Source organism: Zootoca vivipara, chromosome 13 (genome assembly GCF_963506605.1).
Source record: "Zootoca vivipara chromosome 13, rZooViv1.1, whole genome shotgun sequence".
Taxonomy (NCBI): Eukaryota; Metazoa; Chordata; class Lepidosauria; order Squamata; family Lacertidae; genus Zootoca; species Zootoca vivipara.
Genome location: NC_083288.1, coordinates 53,260,239 through 53,275,132, shown reverse-complemented (window position 1 = coordinate 53,275,132; position 14,894 = coordinate 53,260,239). Strand labels below are relative to the sequence as shown.

The 14,894-nt window shown below is 54.5% G+C and overlaps 2 protein-coding genes and 1 non-coding gene across 11 annotated transcripts in view; 2 read left to right on the top strand and 1 right to left on the bottom strand.

Moving 5' to 3' along the window:
• Nucleotides 1–28: 28 nt before the first annotated feature.
• Nucleotides 29–2,469, bottom strand: LOC118094995 (uncharacterized protein K02A2.6-like). The gene has a single exon (XM_035135829.2). It carries the CDS (start codon nt 1,959–1,961, stop codon nt 834–836), a length of 1,128 nt encoding a protein of 375 aa, XP_034991720.2. The 5' UTR covers nt 1,962–2,469; the 3' UTR covers nt 29–833.
• A 989-nt stretch (nt 2,470–3,458) lies between these two features.
• The window catches only part of MINK1 (misshapen like kinase 1), a 53,633-nt gene continuing 42,197 nt past the window's right edge, over nt 3,459–14,894 (top strand). For 4 of the 9 annotated variants that reach the window (XM_035134508.2, XM_035134504.2, XM_035134507.2 and 1 more), the window contains exon 1: nt 3,459–3,689. In XM_035134508.2, the coding sequence (XP_034990399.2) occupies nt 3,633–3,689 (57 nt within the window). In that variant the 5' untranslated portion in view covers nt 3,459–3,632. The remainder of the gene's footprint in view (nt 3,690–14,894) is intronic. The other 5 variants (XM_035134511.2, XM_035134506.2, XM_035134505.2 and 2 more) reach the window with 2 other exon arrangements.
• TRNAS-UGA (transfer RNA serine (anticodon UGA)) lies at nt 14,478–14,549 on the top strand. The gene has a single exon. It is a non-coding gene; the product is annotated as a tRNA-Ser (tRNA).

The following is a 14,894-nucleotide window of genomic DNA, read 5'->3' as shown; positions in this document are numbered from 1 at the left end:
ATATATGTAGCCAACTGGGCCAGACTACAAACTCCAGGTGAAACTAATTAAACTAACTAAGACAGTCACTCCTAGCCTTAACTCCTTCCTGGCTACTCTGCTCCTGTGTTGTGCCTGCTATTCAATACACAACACCCCTCCCCTCTTAGCCAAGGACACCCCGGTTGAGAATAAAAACAACAACAACATCGAGCGTGACACACACAATGAAACATCTGATTCCCATCCCCCCGTACAACCCCACAGTCAAAGTCTCCCAAATATTGTGGACGGGTTTGCACCCTCTGGGACCGTCTGAGCTCGGGCTCCTAGGGACTGTCCCCTGCCTGAGTCTCTTCAATGTCAAGCCGTGGCTCAGTTCCACTCTCCGCTCCTACTGGCCTGGCCTTGCTGTCTTCCACTTGGACTTCAACTGCCTCAGGGGGACAGGTGATTACGGGTTCTCTGCTGACCTGCTCCGGCAATTGCTCCATTTCCCTTATGGCTGATTCATCCTCCCGGATGGGCCACTGCTGTCGAAGTTGGTCGACATGATGGCGAAGACTACCTGCGCCTTCTACCTCGACCTCATACAATACAGGACCGGTCGGCCTAGAAACTGTAGCCGGAATCCGCACAGGGCCGGACCCATAGTTCTTAGTGTAGACAGGATCCCCCTGTTGGAAAATCCGAGGTGCCTTGGTAGCCTCCTGTGACTGCCGCTGATCCGCCGCACGATCCGGGTGCAGTCTATCTAAACGGGTTGTTAGGCACCTCCTCATTAATAACTCTGCTGGGCTCCTCCCAGTGGTTGAATGTGGTGTTACATGCTGTGATAGTAAAAAGGATGAGAGTCACTGGTGCCAATCACCGTAAACTATCCGCCGCAGTGCGTCCTTAGTGGTGCGCACCATCCTTTCCGCTTGACCATTTGTAGATGGGTGGAATGGGGCCGAGGTAACATGGCGGATTCCATTAATGTCCATAAAATCCTTGAACTCGGTTGATGTAAACTGTGCTCCATTATCTGACACAAGAGTGTTGGGCAGTCCGTGGGTCACAAACAAAGCTCGCAGGTTCCGTATAACAACCCCTGAGGTCATGCGGGTCACTGGTATGACCTCCAACCATTTAGAGTGTGAATCTACCACAATCAGGAATGTTTGGCCCTGAAAGGGCCCCGCAAAGTCTATGTGTAACCGTGACCATGGCTCCTTGGTAACTTCCCATGGTTGCACTGGGGCTTGAGGCATTGCTGGCCTTGATTCTTGGCATGGCTGACATTTCCGCACCCATTCTTCGATGGCCTCATCCATTTTTGGCCACCACATGTAGCTGCGAGCCAATGCCTTCATTCTCACTATTCCCGGATGACCCTCATGCAGTGCTTCCAACACTCGCTGTTGCAGCTTGGGGGGGACCACAACCCGGCTTCCCCACAGTAGACGCCCTTTATGAGCTGACAGTTCATCTCGTCGGGACTTGTACGGCCGGAATTCCTCTGGGACTTTGCCCTCTGGCCACCCCCTCCACACCCAGTCCAAAACACGCACCAAAGTGCGATCTTTAGCTGAAAATGCAGCCACATCCACCACACTCACAGGGGGTTGTGGTAGATCTTCCAATAACATAACACCATACGCAGGCGAGGGGTCTTCAGCCGGCTCCGGAAATGGCAACCGACTGAGGGCATCTGCATGGCCCAGGGCCTTACCCGCTCGGTGCACAAGTTCATATGTGTAAGCTGACAAGAACACAGCCCACCGCAACATGCAGGCCGACAAAATCTGGGGTGTCTGCCGATCTGGCGCAAACAACCCCAGCAATGGCTTGTGGTCAGTCACAAGCTCAATCGGCCGCCCATAAACATAGTCATGAAACTTTTTTACTCCTGCGACCAACGCCAGAGCCTCCCGGTCAATTTGAGCATAGTTCCTTTCAGCCGCCGACAACGTTCGAGAAAAATAAGCGATGGGAGCCATGGGGGGGGGGAGGAGAGGAAATGGCTATTGGGGGGGGAGGAGGAGAAATGGCTCTGGCCATTCCTATGACAACAAGGTTTCTTCGCCCCATAGTCCAGTGGCAGGGTGGCCATGTGTCCTCTTTTCGCAGGACAGCTCCTCTTTTTCAGGGGTGAAATTTGAGACAAATTGTATTTATTTGCTTGGAACGGCTGCCGTCGCGTCTTCTTCTTTGCTCTTCAAAATATGGCAACCCTCTAAGACCGATGATCCGGATCGTGTCCATTGCCTACATTTGAGAAGAGGATCTGTAACACAATGCAACACAACACAATGTCCTGTTGCCCCTTGAACCCTGATCTCTCCCAGGTCTTAGTTTGGCTCTCTATATTTAAAAGCATTGACAAACGGCCTGATATTTAAAACATAGCTGCCAGTCCCAGGCGCTGAATCTGCTTCGCCTCCCTCAGAGCAGCAACAGGGGCCCATCTTTATTTAAAGTTTAAACCAGCCTGGCCAGATATCCAAAATGCTGGGGCACCTGTAGTTTTATTTTATTTTATTTTTGCTTTTATTAATGATTTTATTGTCGTCTTCTTTTGGCAAACCTCTTTTGGTTTTGTTTTTTAAAAAACAATCCAATTTAATAAATAGTAATAATGAAGCGGCGTATTAATTTAATGAAGTAAAATAACAATAAATACAACCTTTATTTTGGGCCGTGTTGATTGTGATGATGCTGTGGTTATTTCTGAAGCACTAAGAAGCCGCCTATGAAGCGGGATGGTTAAGATTACACGAAGTAATCCAATTGATGCATTAAAATGAGAGTGGCAGTTTTAATTGTTTTAGATAGCATTAGAAGGTGTTTTCTGTGGAAATATAGATCTCGACAGGGATGTCTGGGCGCATCAGGTGTTTTGTCCTTGAGTTTCTTCACACGACGAATCTGTGGGGCTTTTTCACCTCACGAAAAACAGCCGCTAGAAAAAAGGCGGGAAAAGCCGGCTCTCCGCGCCGCTCCACGGAGCATGCGCCTCGGAGCACTAGCGTCGACCCTCCGACTTCCGCCACACATCCATCGAGCATACTACAGAAGCAAGTGTGCATGCACACGAAAGCTCATACCAAAATAAAAACTTAGTTGGTCTTTAAGGTGCTACTGAAGGAATTTTTAAAGTATTCTACTATGTGCAAGTCCCCGCCTCCCGTACGTGTTTGCACGTCCTTTTGGCCACATTCCTTCCGCCACCCTCTACCCTCCGCACACGCTCATGAAGGCGGGGCGGAACACCCTCTGCGCCTGCGCCGCGAAGGGCCTCTCCGCGTCGTGACTTCCGCCGCTCCCAGCCTCTTCGCCCTCCCCACGCTCCCCTCTTCCGTGTCCTCCGGGCGCTTGCGCGGGAGCCGCCTCTCCCCGCCGCCGCGCGTGCGCTGTGCCTTCCGCGGGGCGCCGCCTTCAGCGCGCCTGCGCGGAGCAGGACAGCCCCCGCCCACTCGGCCCCCCGCGCCTGCGCAGTGCGGCGCTGCTTTTCCCTCCCTGGCGCCTGTCAGTCAGTCCGTCCGTCTGTGAGGGGGAAGAGCGAGGCGAGGGAGGAAGGAAGCGGCGGAAGGAGCAGCGAAGAGGAGGAAGAGGAGGAAGAAGATGGGGCAGCAGCCGCACTGAGGAGGGGACGAGCACCGCCGCCCGCCATGGCCGACCCGGCCCCCGCCCGGAGCCTCGACGACATCGACCTCTCCGCCCTCAGGGTGAGCGGGGGGGGGCAGAGAGGGGGGGTCAAAGGTCAGGGGGCGGGAGGGGAGGAGAAGCGAAGGGAACAGGAATGGTGAGGAGGGGGCTCCACCCGCTCCTCCCTCCCATGGCACAGACTAACCCCCGCCCAAAAAAATCTTCCGTGGGGCTGGGAGGGGTGAGCATGCCAGCAGGAAGGGGAGGCGGGGGCTGCAGCTGTGACGCCCCCCTCCGGTGCAGTCCGTGGGTTGGGTTGACGGGCGCGCTAGGAGGGGGCCTGGCGGGGACGGCGGCGGCTGCGAGGAGCCTTTGCTGCAGAGAGGGGCGAGCCCTGCCGTGTTTCCCCCCTCCTCTGGCAACCTGCAGCACCGGGGGGGGAGGGGGCGGGTTCGCCTCTTCGTTCTCTCTTCTTCTTCTTCTGCCGCCTCCCCACCCCCACCACGCACACTACGCAGCCCCGCTCCGCTGCTCCGTCTTCCCTCCTGGTTGCTGCAGTCGATATTTGTGGGTGGCGGTTGCCGTCTCTTTTCCTCTCTCAGTCCGTCCCCCGCTCGCTAGATCAGCTGCTTGGGGGGGGGGAGATTAGGAAGAGCCAGTCCCCCCAGCAAAGGGATGGTGGGGTGAGCAAAGCAGGGGGTGGGGCGAGACCTACCTTCTCTCTGCGTATGTTGCTTTCTGACTCCCAATCGGAACACACACACATATTTTGGGGCGGGGGGGGGGGAGAGCACAAGCGTGTGCTTTGATTTAAAAAGCCGGATTGTGCTAATGGGTAGGCAGACCTTTCCCCCCCTCTGCCTCTCCCGCCCCACCATTTCCTCCCTTGCGCTTTCAAGGTTCTGTGTTTATAAAGACTTCTGTCTGGGCCCTGCAATCTCCTTCCTGCTGATTTTTAAATGCTTGTTTAACCCTTAACCTGGCAGGCAGCTCCCCACCTTCGACTGGGTTGGTTCCATGGTTGTTAGCTAGCCTGCGCAATCTAACTTGCTCTATGAATATTCGTCATCCGTAATAACTCTTGCCACCTGAATTTGCTGAGGTTCTCTTCCACCATCTCACTTTATCCCAGTAGAGTATCACCCTGGTTATTCGGTTACCAGGAAGAGTCCTGAGAGTTTTTGGATAAGTGTTGCCTTGCTATATTTCAGGCCCTCTTTTAAAAGTGTGCCTTTTGGTGTTCCGGAGCCCCTGGGGTCCCCACAGCTCAGTTCGGGTCTTCATGCTTTCCTCTGTGAGCTCCTTGCTCAGAAACTGGAGGGGACAGGAGAGACTGGGATCACCTCTCCCTTTCCTTCCTCTGTTGCCTCCCACAGCAGTGAAAATGATTGATATTGGAAGCTCCTTGTTGCAGGGATCTGCCTCTTGCTTATAAAGCCCTGTTTAGTGCCATACATAACCGCTCACGTATAAATACTAATAACCTGATCAGCAGGCTCTTTGTAACGCTTTGCAAAATGACCCTTTAAAAGAGGAAGCCTGCACAGAAGAAGATTTTACTGTACTGTCATTGCTTGCAAGGTGACTCTGGGGATACAGCGATGGGAGAAGTAACTTTCCTCCTCCTTTCCTTTTAACCTTCATGCTGCGACTGGTGCCTCTGATGGTTTTGCCTAAAACGCCCCCCCCCTTGCAGATGGCACATGGGAGGGGTGCCGGCCTGAGGCCTGTTTGCCCTCTTGCTGACTGTAGCAGTGGGCTTTTTTGTTTGTGTGTGAGAGTGTGCTTGCGGCTCCTGTTTCTTGCAGCTAAAAGGGAACTTGGTGAGTCACGGCTGGTGATGTGCAGGGCTGGATTTGCCACTGTGGGGTTTACGAGGTGGAGTTTTCCACCTGTTGCCTCCTCCCCAAGTTGTTTTCCTCACAGGCTCACACGCACGCGTCACTTCTTAGGAAGGGCCGTGCAGTAGCAGGATGGGCTGCTTTCATCTGTGCGCTGTCAGCAGAATCGGGAGCCGAGGGAGCCCTTTGGAATGCAGCCTGTCTTTCCCTTTCATTCAGGGAGGGAGCCTCTCAGTATCTGGAATCATCACCTCAGGGAGGTTGCACAAGCCGTGTCCTGATGGATGGGGAGCACGGCCCTCCCTCGCCTCAGCTGATGCCATGTTTTCCCACTGTGGAAACATAAGAACGTCTCTGCTGGATCGAGCACCGTCTAATCCAACATCCTGTTCCCACAGTGGCCATCATGGGAAGCCCACAAGCAAAATCTCAGCACAACAGCAGCGCTCTCCCCACTTGCGATTCCCAGCAAGTGATATTCAGAGAGGCGCACTCTGTCTCTGGCTGTGGTGGCAGAGCACAGCTGGCATGGCTGGTAGCCATCAGCGGCTCTCTCTTCCTCCATGAATTTGCCCAGTCCTCTTTTAAAGCCATCCAAGTTGGCGGCCATCCCTTCCTCCTGCAGGAGGGAGTTCCACAGTTTAACTATGCGCTGCTTGAAGAAGGACTTTGTTTTATCTCTCCTGAATCTTTCAGGAGCCTGTCTTGTCAGAATCTTGCCAGGATCCATCCCAGAAGGATATGTGGACGAAGGAAAGGATAGGAGTGGTTTTCTTGAAACGAGGATCGAGAAATAGCTTATCGTAGTAACTTCCACTTCCTGTCAGAATGTGCGAACTTCCCAGTTTCACAAGTTCTCACTGTACAGAAAAGAATCAAGTTTTCCCCCCTGCTTGAAGAGATCTGTGAAACTCAAAAGCTTGCACACTCCTGTACCAACCTAAGTTGGCACAATAACAATATCTCCATCTGTTCTTTGTGGCTTATGAACCTCTGGGCCAACAGGACAACAATCAGCTATTGAGCTGGAAACCAAGAGGCAGAAAATTCAAAGCTATTTAAGCTTACTGCTCCTCATTTGGCCCACCCTCCTGTCAGGCTAAGGGCCTCTCATGTACAAAATCTCAACAGGCAGCCTGGAACTTGGAATTAAACAAAAACCTGATCCAAGAGAATTAAGGCTCCTTAAAAGGGACACGTTTCTCTTTGCTTTTGAAGTTTCTAGTCCACTCAGCCTTTTAGACTCCCTCTTTCGAGATGCAAAATGAGCAATTGTCCAGCATAGCCTGCTCTCATTGCAAAACAGGAAGGTTTTTGTTGTTGTTGAGAAACTAAGTAATTCTCTTTCAGGAGAAGAAATGGTTGGGGAAGGGTTAGGCCAGGCATCCCCAAACTGCGGCCCTCTAGATGTTTTGGCCTACAACTCCCATGATCCCTAGCTAAGAGGACCAGTGGTCAGGGATGATGGAAATTGTAGTCCAAAACATCTGGAGGGCCGAAGTTTGGGGGTGCCTGGGTTAGGCAGTCTGTCTGCAAGTGTTCAGGAATTCCACACACCGTGGAAGAAGAAGGTTCCACCTGGTTTCCCTCTGCAGGGTATAGAATTTTAGGACTGACATTGCTGAGCAGAGGAGCGAGTAGCTGGACGTGGCAGTTTTTGTGATAGCGGAGTGCATTTTTGTGGTATAAGGCATGTGTGTCAGGCAGGGTAGCTTTTGCAACTGGGACCCTTCTCTCAAGGAGCTAGCAGCATTTGATGAGCACCGTAGAGCACCCCACTCCCCCCCCAAGAAAACCCCACACTCTGTTCTGGTGAGGGGTGATTCTCAGGCGGATACTGCAATGAGTAGGAGCCAGCCTGCAATTACCACTATTCTGGATGGAGGGCAACTGCTGCTGGTTAAGCATGGCAGCCCCCCACCTCAGTCAAGCGAAGCCCAATGGCAGTCGCCAGCCATAAATTCCTGCTCACCTCTGGAGACCTCACACATAGCATTTTTGCTCTCTCAGGCACTCTCAGCAAAAACCGCCTGCCAGCTTTCCAGTTTTTGTCTGCCACAGTGAGGTCTAGAGCCTTGCTCTGCTTCCTTGAAAGTCCCCCATTTAATAACTGGAGGGCTGAAGGTGGTTTCCTGCACTTTGGGTTTAATTTATGTCCCAGAAGATACCATTGAATGCACCTTAGCGCTCCCTGCAGTGAAAGTGGGTCAAGGAGCCCTTCTGCCCTGAGGTGTGGCCGGCAGCTGGGCAGCAGCCAGAGGAGATGCCATCGCAGCTCCCGGGGCGAGGAGAAGGCCAGTTAGGCAGGTTGGTTTTCACAAGGGAGGGGAAGGCCTCTCGCTTGGAGGGAGTGGGCAGGAACAGAGCCTGGCCATGGCACCTGCTTTTGTTGTGGGGAGGGAGGCTGGCAGGGGTGAGCGCAGGCCTTCACCCTCTCCCCTGGAGGTGTTCAGCACCACACTCCTGAAGGCACAGCGTGCGTTTGTGTGGGGGATCTGCTGTGGCAGAGATTTGGTGATCCAGCTCGAGGGGCCACGGTGCCCTTGCCTGAGCAGGAATTGCTGGGTGGGAGTGAGGAAGAACGTCTTTGAAACAGGTGACATGTGAGACTGGAGCTTTGGCGGGTGACAGCCTTGCAGAATCGACCCATCAGCAGAAAACCCACTCGGCCAGAGGCCCTTCTACCACAGCAGAAATTAAATTTCCTCTTTTGGCAGTGTCAAGGACGAGGAGGGGAGCAGCCTGGTGCAGGCCTTTCCAAGTGGGCTGGGGGCTTCTGCCTGCCTACGAGGCTTGGTCCCTTAAGCCGGCACCTCCATTGCAGTTCTGCCACAGGGAAGCTCCCAGGGCTTCCCTTCCTCCTCACTCTTGTGGTGGCATTTGTGTGCATCTAGGAGAAACAGCAAAGACCTTGCTTTGGAGTTGGCGCTTGAAGAGGCCTGCTTCCTGAGAAGGAGGCCAAGCAGCCCAGCCCAGCGGAAGGCAGCTTGCTCTTTTGTGCCTGGGCTCCCGCAATGAGTGTGTGGAAGCCAACCTGCCCCTCTTGGCCCCGGGTCGTCGTCCCCCCTCTGAGGACCCACCAGGCCCCCTGCCTTCTCTTTTGCTCTCCTGACACCCAGCCCATCATCACTTGGCAGCCTCCCTTGCAGCACACCTGCTCTCTGGCTGTGCCTCGGGGTGAGGCAGGGGTCTTTGCATCACAGAACTGCAGCGTTGGAAGGGGCCAGAGGGTCGCCCAGCCCAGCCCCCTGCAATGTCTCTGCAGGGGTGTGCTTGTGTGCCCGCCTTGGCGAAGGTGTTTGGCTCCTGCCTGGCCCTTTCCCCCTTCCGGCTCTGGATTTCTCTGAAGGATCTAATATTTTCTCTCTCGGTTGCCTCTCTCCCCTTTGCCCCACTATGCTGGTTCCTGGCTCTTATCTGAGATGCACAAGCCTGTGGCAGACCGTGTGTGTGTGTGTGTGTGTGTGTGTGTGTGTGTGTGTGTTTGTGTGTTCCCTTTGCATGGCCTCCGCGCTTGAAAAGGGATCTCTGTGCAGGGCTGCCTTGATGCCGCCGCCATGCTTTCTTGTTGCTAGGGAGAACTTGTTGACTGCAGCATGTTAGCCTTGATTGAATTACAATCCTCCCTTTCATGCTTTTATATATTCCCCCCCTCTCTCTTTCTCGCCGTCCTTGAACCAGGCAGCACACACTCGGAGCAAGGCAGATTGTCACTGGCCCCGCAATAGTTGCCTTCCTCTCGAGTTGCAAAGAACAGGCACCCCAAGACCGTCTTGGCAGGCAGGCAGGGGAACCAGAGCTCCAGTTTCAGCTCTGTTCCCCCCCCCCAGCAAATCTGTCTCCAGCTCCTGGTTCTGTCTCATGTGAGTGCTCCTGCAGGGAGGGTGGAAAGGCAGGAGAATCCACAGTCGCTTTTGGGGGGGGTGAGAGAGAGGGAGAGGGGAAGGAAGGAGTGTCTCCCTCACCCAGAGTGGCTCTTCACCTGCCGCTTGAGATGCACCCCGCTTTTTCCCAAACTTGCAGGATTTGGGAGAGAGGCCCTTCCATGGGCGAACGCCACCCCCCCCCAAAGGGGGTGGAGGCAGCATTTGGGTGGGTGGTGTCCTCTCAGGTCCTCTTCTGCATTTTCTCAGCAATCGCATTTTGTGTGTTGGGTGGGGGATAGAGAGAGAAAGAGCAAGCCCCCGTGGTGACGCAGAGCGCCTCTGGTGTGTTTGGGGGAATGCAGGGTGGCTCTGGAGGTTGATGGATTCAAACGACAAGGAAGGAGATTCTGAGTACAGTAAACATTAGGAAGAACTTCCCTTTGACCACAGAGCAGACTCCCTCTGGTGGTAGGGGGCTCTCCTTCACTGGGGGGCTTTTAAACAGAGGTTGGGTGGTCGCCTGTCAGGGGTTCCGTAGCTGTGATCCCTGCGTTGCAGGGGGTTGGGCTACCGGTAGATTACCCTCAGGGGTCCTTTCCAACTCTACATTTCTATGATTCTGTCCACCAGTGAGGCCACCATGTTAGAGAGGAGCAGCAAGCCCCCCTGAACTTCTGGAAGGCTCAACAGAGAAGTCTTGGGTTGGCTGCCAAAATCGGGAAGACATTTCAGCCCGTCCCTCTGTCCTCTCTCTCCTCCAGTGTCCCTGCAGTGTGTGCAGTTTGGCTGCATTGCTTCCTGAAATGCAAACCTTGAGCTCCCCCCCCCCAAACCCAACAGGTGCAAGCTGAACCTGACATGGTGTCTAGGCACCCTGACAGTGAGGTCCTTCATGCAGTGCAGTGTTAAGCTGTGGAACTCCCTCCCACAGGAGCCAGGGGTGGCCAAGAACCTTTATGGCTTGAAAAGACTGAGCAAATTCATGAAAAGACAAGGGCTATTTATGGATGACTGTAAGCCATGAGTGAGGCTCTGCTCTGCTTCCACAGCTGTTTCTGAAAGCCAGTTGCTGGAAACCACAGGAGCGATGAGATCTCTTGTGTTTGAATCCTGCTTGGGGGTTCCCCACAGGCCCCCTTTGGCCTGTTCCAGCAGGCTCTTCTTTTGCTCTAAGAAGGGGTTGGGCTCCTTGGTCCCCCTTCCACGTGGGGCTGGAGGGCGAATTCTGAGCAGCCCGCTCTGCTGTCTCTCAGCCCTCCTCCTCTTGCATGAGATGAAGTGGCCCTGCTCCTTCCTTCCTTCTTTCTCTCCAGGGTGGGGCTGCTCTCTTTGCTCAAGGCGGACCTGCCCCAACCTGCTTTTCCTCTCCCAGTGGCTCTGGTTGAATAAGCATTTTGCAAGCAGGCTGGCTGGGCTACAAGCGAGGGAGCCCGTACCGCTTCTCTTCACCCCCATCCCGGAAAAGGGGAAGAAAAAAGATTTAAGAGAAGACTCCCCAGTGGACTCCTTTGCCATCCTAATGCCTTCAATGATGCCTTCCAGATGAAAAGAAGAAAAATACCCACCCCAAAACACACACCGGCCTAGTCCTACCCCCCCCCCCCAATAAAAGCCTTCTCAGAGGTGAAGAAAATGAGGTTGGGGGTGAGTCTTCCGCCTCACTGTAAAAATGCTGATCCTGGAGATTCTTGCTGACTCAGTCTGATAATGCTTGTAGGTCCATTTTACATATTTATTTATTTCATTTATATTTCACCTTTTTCTCCCAGGAAAAATATGGTCCTTCCCCTTCCTCATTTAATCCCCACAACAACCCTGTCAGGTAGGCTAGGCTAAGAGGAAGCAGTGACTGGCCCAGAAGGTCGCACCCGGCGAGCTTCATGGCTGAGTGGGGGGGGGGATTTGATCCAGGCTGTTCTCTCCTAGGTTCTCTCCCGACCCTCTACCTCTATGCCATGCCGGCTCTCATGATGGGCATGTAAATACCGGTACTGCAGATATTTTAATCCCACCCACCTCCATCTCAAACTGAGACAAATTCATGAGTGATAAGGCTTCCCATTGGGGCACCTGGCCGGCCACTGTGGGAACAGGATGCTGGGCTAGGTTTATTTGAGGTTCTCTCCTCACAGCTGTCTTTGCTGAAAGGGGTTGGTCTAGATGCCCCTTTGGGTCACTTCCAGCTCTGCAGTTCTTTGATTCTAAGAAAAGGGAAGCTCTTCCTGCTGCTCTCGTCTGCACCTTAGGGCTTCCTCCCAGCTTGTCACTCTGCCTAGGAGGCACCTTGACCGGGAGGAGAGTTTGGGCTGCCTCAGGTCTGAAAAGTCCCGCAAAGTCACTGGGAAGGGGTGATTCCTCCTCCTGCTGGTCCAGGTGCCCAGCCAGGGTTGCCCCCCACCCTTCTCTGCTCCCCTCCTGAGTTTATCCATGCACTGTCTGGCGAAACTTTGGAGGGCAAAGGGACTGTGCAGGAATTGGATGGCGTGAATCGGTGCGTTGGCAGAGTTTGGCATTGTCCTCTGGCTGTGAATCGCACACCAGATCACAGACTTGTGGGGTTGGAAGGGACCTTGAGTGTCATCTAGTCCAACCCTCTGCAATGCAGGACTCTTCACCCAGCGTGGGACTCTAAGAATCCTGGGCTGTGGCTGCCGCGTCCAGGCCACAGTGGGCCCAAGCTCAGCACCTGACACCTTAGGTCAGGCACCCTCAAACTCAGCCCGCCAGATGTTTGGGGACTACAATCCCCATCATCCCTGACCACTGGTGTTGTTAGCTAAGGATGATGGGAGTTGTAGTCCCAAAACATCTGGAGGGGACGAGTTTGGGGGTGCCTGCCTTAGGTGTTGCTGTGCGCATGGATAAACACTCACAGGTCTCAGAGGTGTCCTTGCCACCCTCTCTTGGAGGCAAGGACAAGCTGGGTTCAGCGCATCCTCAAAGGAATCATATGTCCCCCTTGTGCTTGGTGGGTGTTTTCTTTTTAGACCAGTGGCTGTGCTTTTTCTGTGTCCTGGAAGCTGAGGTGGTACATCCTGTGGGGGAATTGGAGGTGGTGGTGTAACTATCCAGCCCCCTCTTCCCTCCAGGGTCACGAGCTCCGCCACTGCAGTTCGCCTTCAAGTGTCCCCCGGGGACGTCTGTGCAATGAATTAATAGGGAGTGCAAGTGCCTGTCTGGGGAGGGGCCTGGCGCCTGGCTACCTCCTGCCGCGGAGACCGCTGTGGAAATGTCACGCCCTGGCTTGGTGGTGGTGAGGGAAGAGAGTGCTGCTGCAGCAACGGAGCTCGCTTCCTTCAAGGGCTTTCTCCAAAGGGCTTTCTCTTTGCAGAGGGGATGCCCGGAAAGGCCAGGAGGAACGTCCTGCCGCCAGTGCCAAGCAGGAGGCAAAGTCCTTCCTAGAGGCCCACAGGGGAGGAGGAGGGGAGGGCAAAGTCTGTGACTCGGGCACTGAGCCAACAGCCCTGTAGGGAGGCCTCCTGCCGTGTGTTCCTCTGGACCATATGAAACTGGGAACAAGTTGCCTTTTGCCTGCATCCAGCCAACAGCTATGCTTTAGGAAAGAATAATAGAATCCTAGGGTCACCCAGTCCAACCCCCTGCAATGCAGGAACCTCAGCTAAAGCATCCCTGACAGGTGGCCATCCAACCTTGGCTTTAAAATCCTCAACTCCTTGTGCCGGTGGGTGGGGGTGGGGATGCACCTCAGAAGGGGGGGGGAGAGATGGTTGGAGCCCTTCGTTTTCTGTACTGTCTGAAGCTAAGGGAGTTTCCGGCTAGTGGGCTGCAGAATCCGTTGGTGGGAGTGTCGTGGGGAGTGGCATGACCAGACTGCAGGGGTTGTGTCCTCCCAAGTTCCTGGTCCAGAGAGGAACACAGGAAGCGGCCTTAAAACCGAGTCAGACCCTTTCTCCATCCAGCTCAGCATTGCCTACACTGACTGGCAACAGCGGCTGGCCAGAGTTTCAGGCAGAGAATCTTTTCCAGGCCTGCCTGGCCATGCCTCTGGGTATTGGTCCTGGGACATCCTGCACGCAAAGAAGATGTTTAGAAAGCTCATGCAGGTTTTAATCTGTTTTTAGAATCATAGAGTGGGTAGTGACCCTGAGGGTCATCTATTCCAACCCCCTGCAATGCAGGAATCTTTTGCCCATTGTGGGGCTCGAACTTGCCGCCTAAACTTCAGAGTCTCATGCTGTATCACTGAGCTACCGTATGGCTCTTCCCACAAATGCCTTTTCTCCTCCCCCTCCCAAGCCCAATGTCAGGGTTAGATTTTCAGTTGCCAGTCTAGTCCAGTGCCAGGCAGTGGCAAAATACTCATAATGCCAGTTGCTGGAAGCCACAGGAGGGGAGAGTGTTCTTGTGTTCATTTCCATCTGTGGGTGCCCCACATTGTGGCGCAATGGGTCAGTGTCTCTGGCTGTTAACCAGAAGGTTGGTGGTTTGAGCCCACCCAAGGCAGGATTGCAAGGGGTTAGACTAGAGGATCCTTGGGATTGCTTCCCTCGCTACAATTCTATGATCCCATGGATGGCCACTGTGAGAACAGGATGCTGGACTAGACAGGCCCTTTTTGGCCTGGGCCTGCAGGCTCTCTCCTTATGTTCCTATAGTCAAATGTCTGTTAGGTGCCAGGGAACCTAGGACTTTCCTGTCTGCTGGCAGGAAATGGGGTGGAGGGCTGGAGAATTGCAGAGGCTTCTGGGAGAAATCCCCACCCTACCCCTGTGTGGAGCTGGATTGGATGTGGCACAGGAGAAGGAGGGTGGGTTGGCGTCTTGTTGGCAAAGCTGTTGATCGTAGGCCAGGCTGCTCCAATTTCTCTCCTGCATGCACTGCTCTCCCCCCCCCCCGCCTTCTTATTCCTCTTCTCCCTTTTCTCGTTGCCTAATCTCGGGGGATGGACCCACATTCACGCTTGCAGGAACCCAGAAGGTGACACTCTGTGAAATAATGGCACCCGTGGGAAGCGTGCCGTTTGTCCAAAGTGTGGTGTGGGGCTCGCGATGCGACCTAGGTGCTCTCCTTGCGCCTAGAGCCTGGAACTGAGGGCCAGGGGCCGCACCTGCCAGGGCTTCTGTCGGTTAACGCAGCAAATGACACCCCTTTCGGGGTGGGGTTGGGGTTGGACATGAGCTTGTGCCCTGGCAGAACAGGAGGGGCTGTAGCTCAATGGCAGAGCACCTGCTTTGAATGCAGGTGGTCGCAGGTTCAATCCCTGACGGCATCTGCAGGTAGGGCTGGGAGAGACTCCCCTCTGCCTGAGACCCAGGACAGCCACTGTTGCCAGTCAGTGTAGGCAGCACTGTCCGAGATGGACCAAGACCAAGGGTCTGTCTGGTGGTGGTAGGTCCAAGAGGGGCTGCCTGGGGGCCACTCCTCCTCCTCCCTGCGATCCATCGGAACAGGCTGAGCTGGAGGCAGGCAGGGAAGCAGGCAAAGCTGCATCTAATTCAGGAAGGCTGCCATGGAGACTGAGGAGGCAGCTGGGTGGGAGCCGCCTCTCTGCCTCTTCGGTGGGGGGGGGGCTCTTGGCGCAGTCTCTTGCTCAGCCTGCAGCTTCCCTCCAATGTGT

What these genes read in the sequence shown, in the direction of transcription:
- LOC118094995 (XM_035135829.2), bottom strand. Translation starts at nt 1,961, where the DNA reads ATGGCTCCCATCGCTTATTTTTCTCGAACGTTGTCGGCGGCTGAAAGG.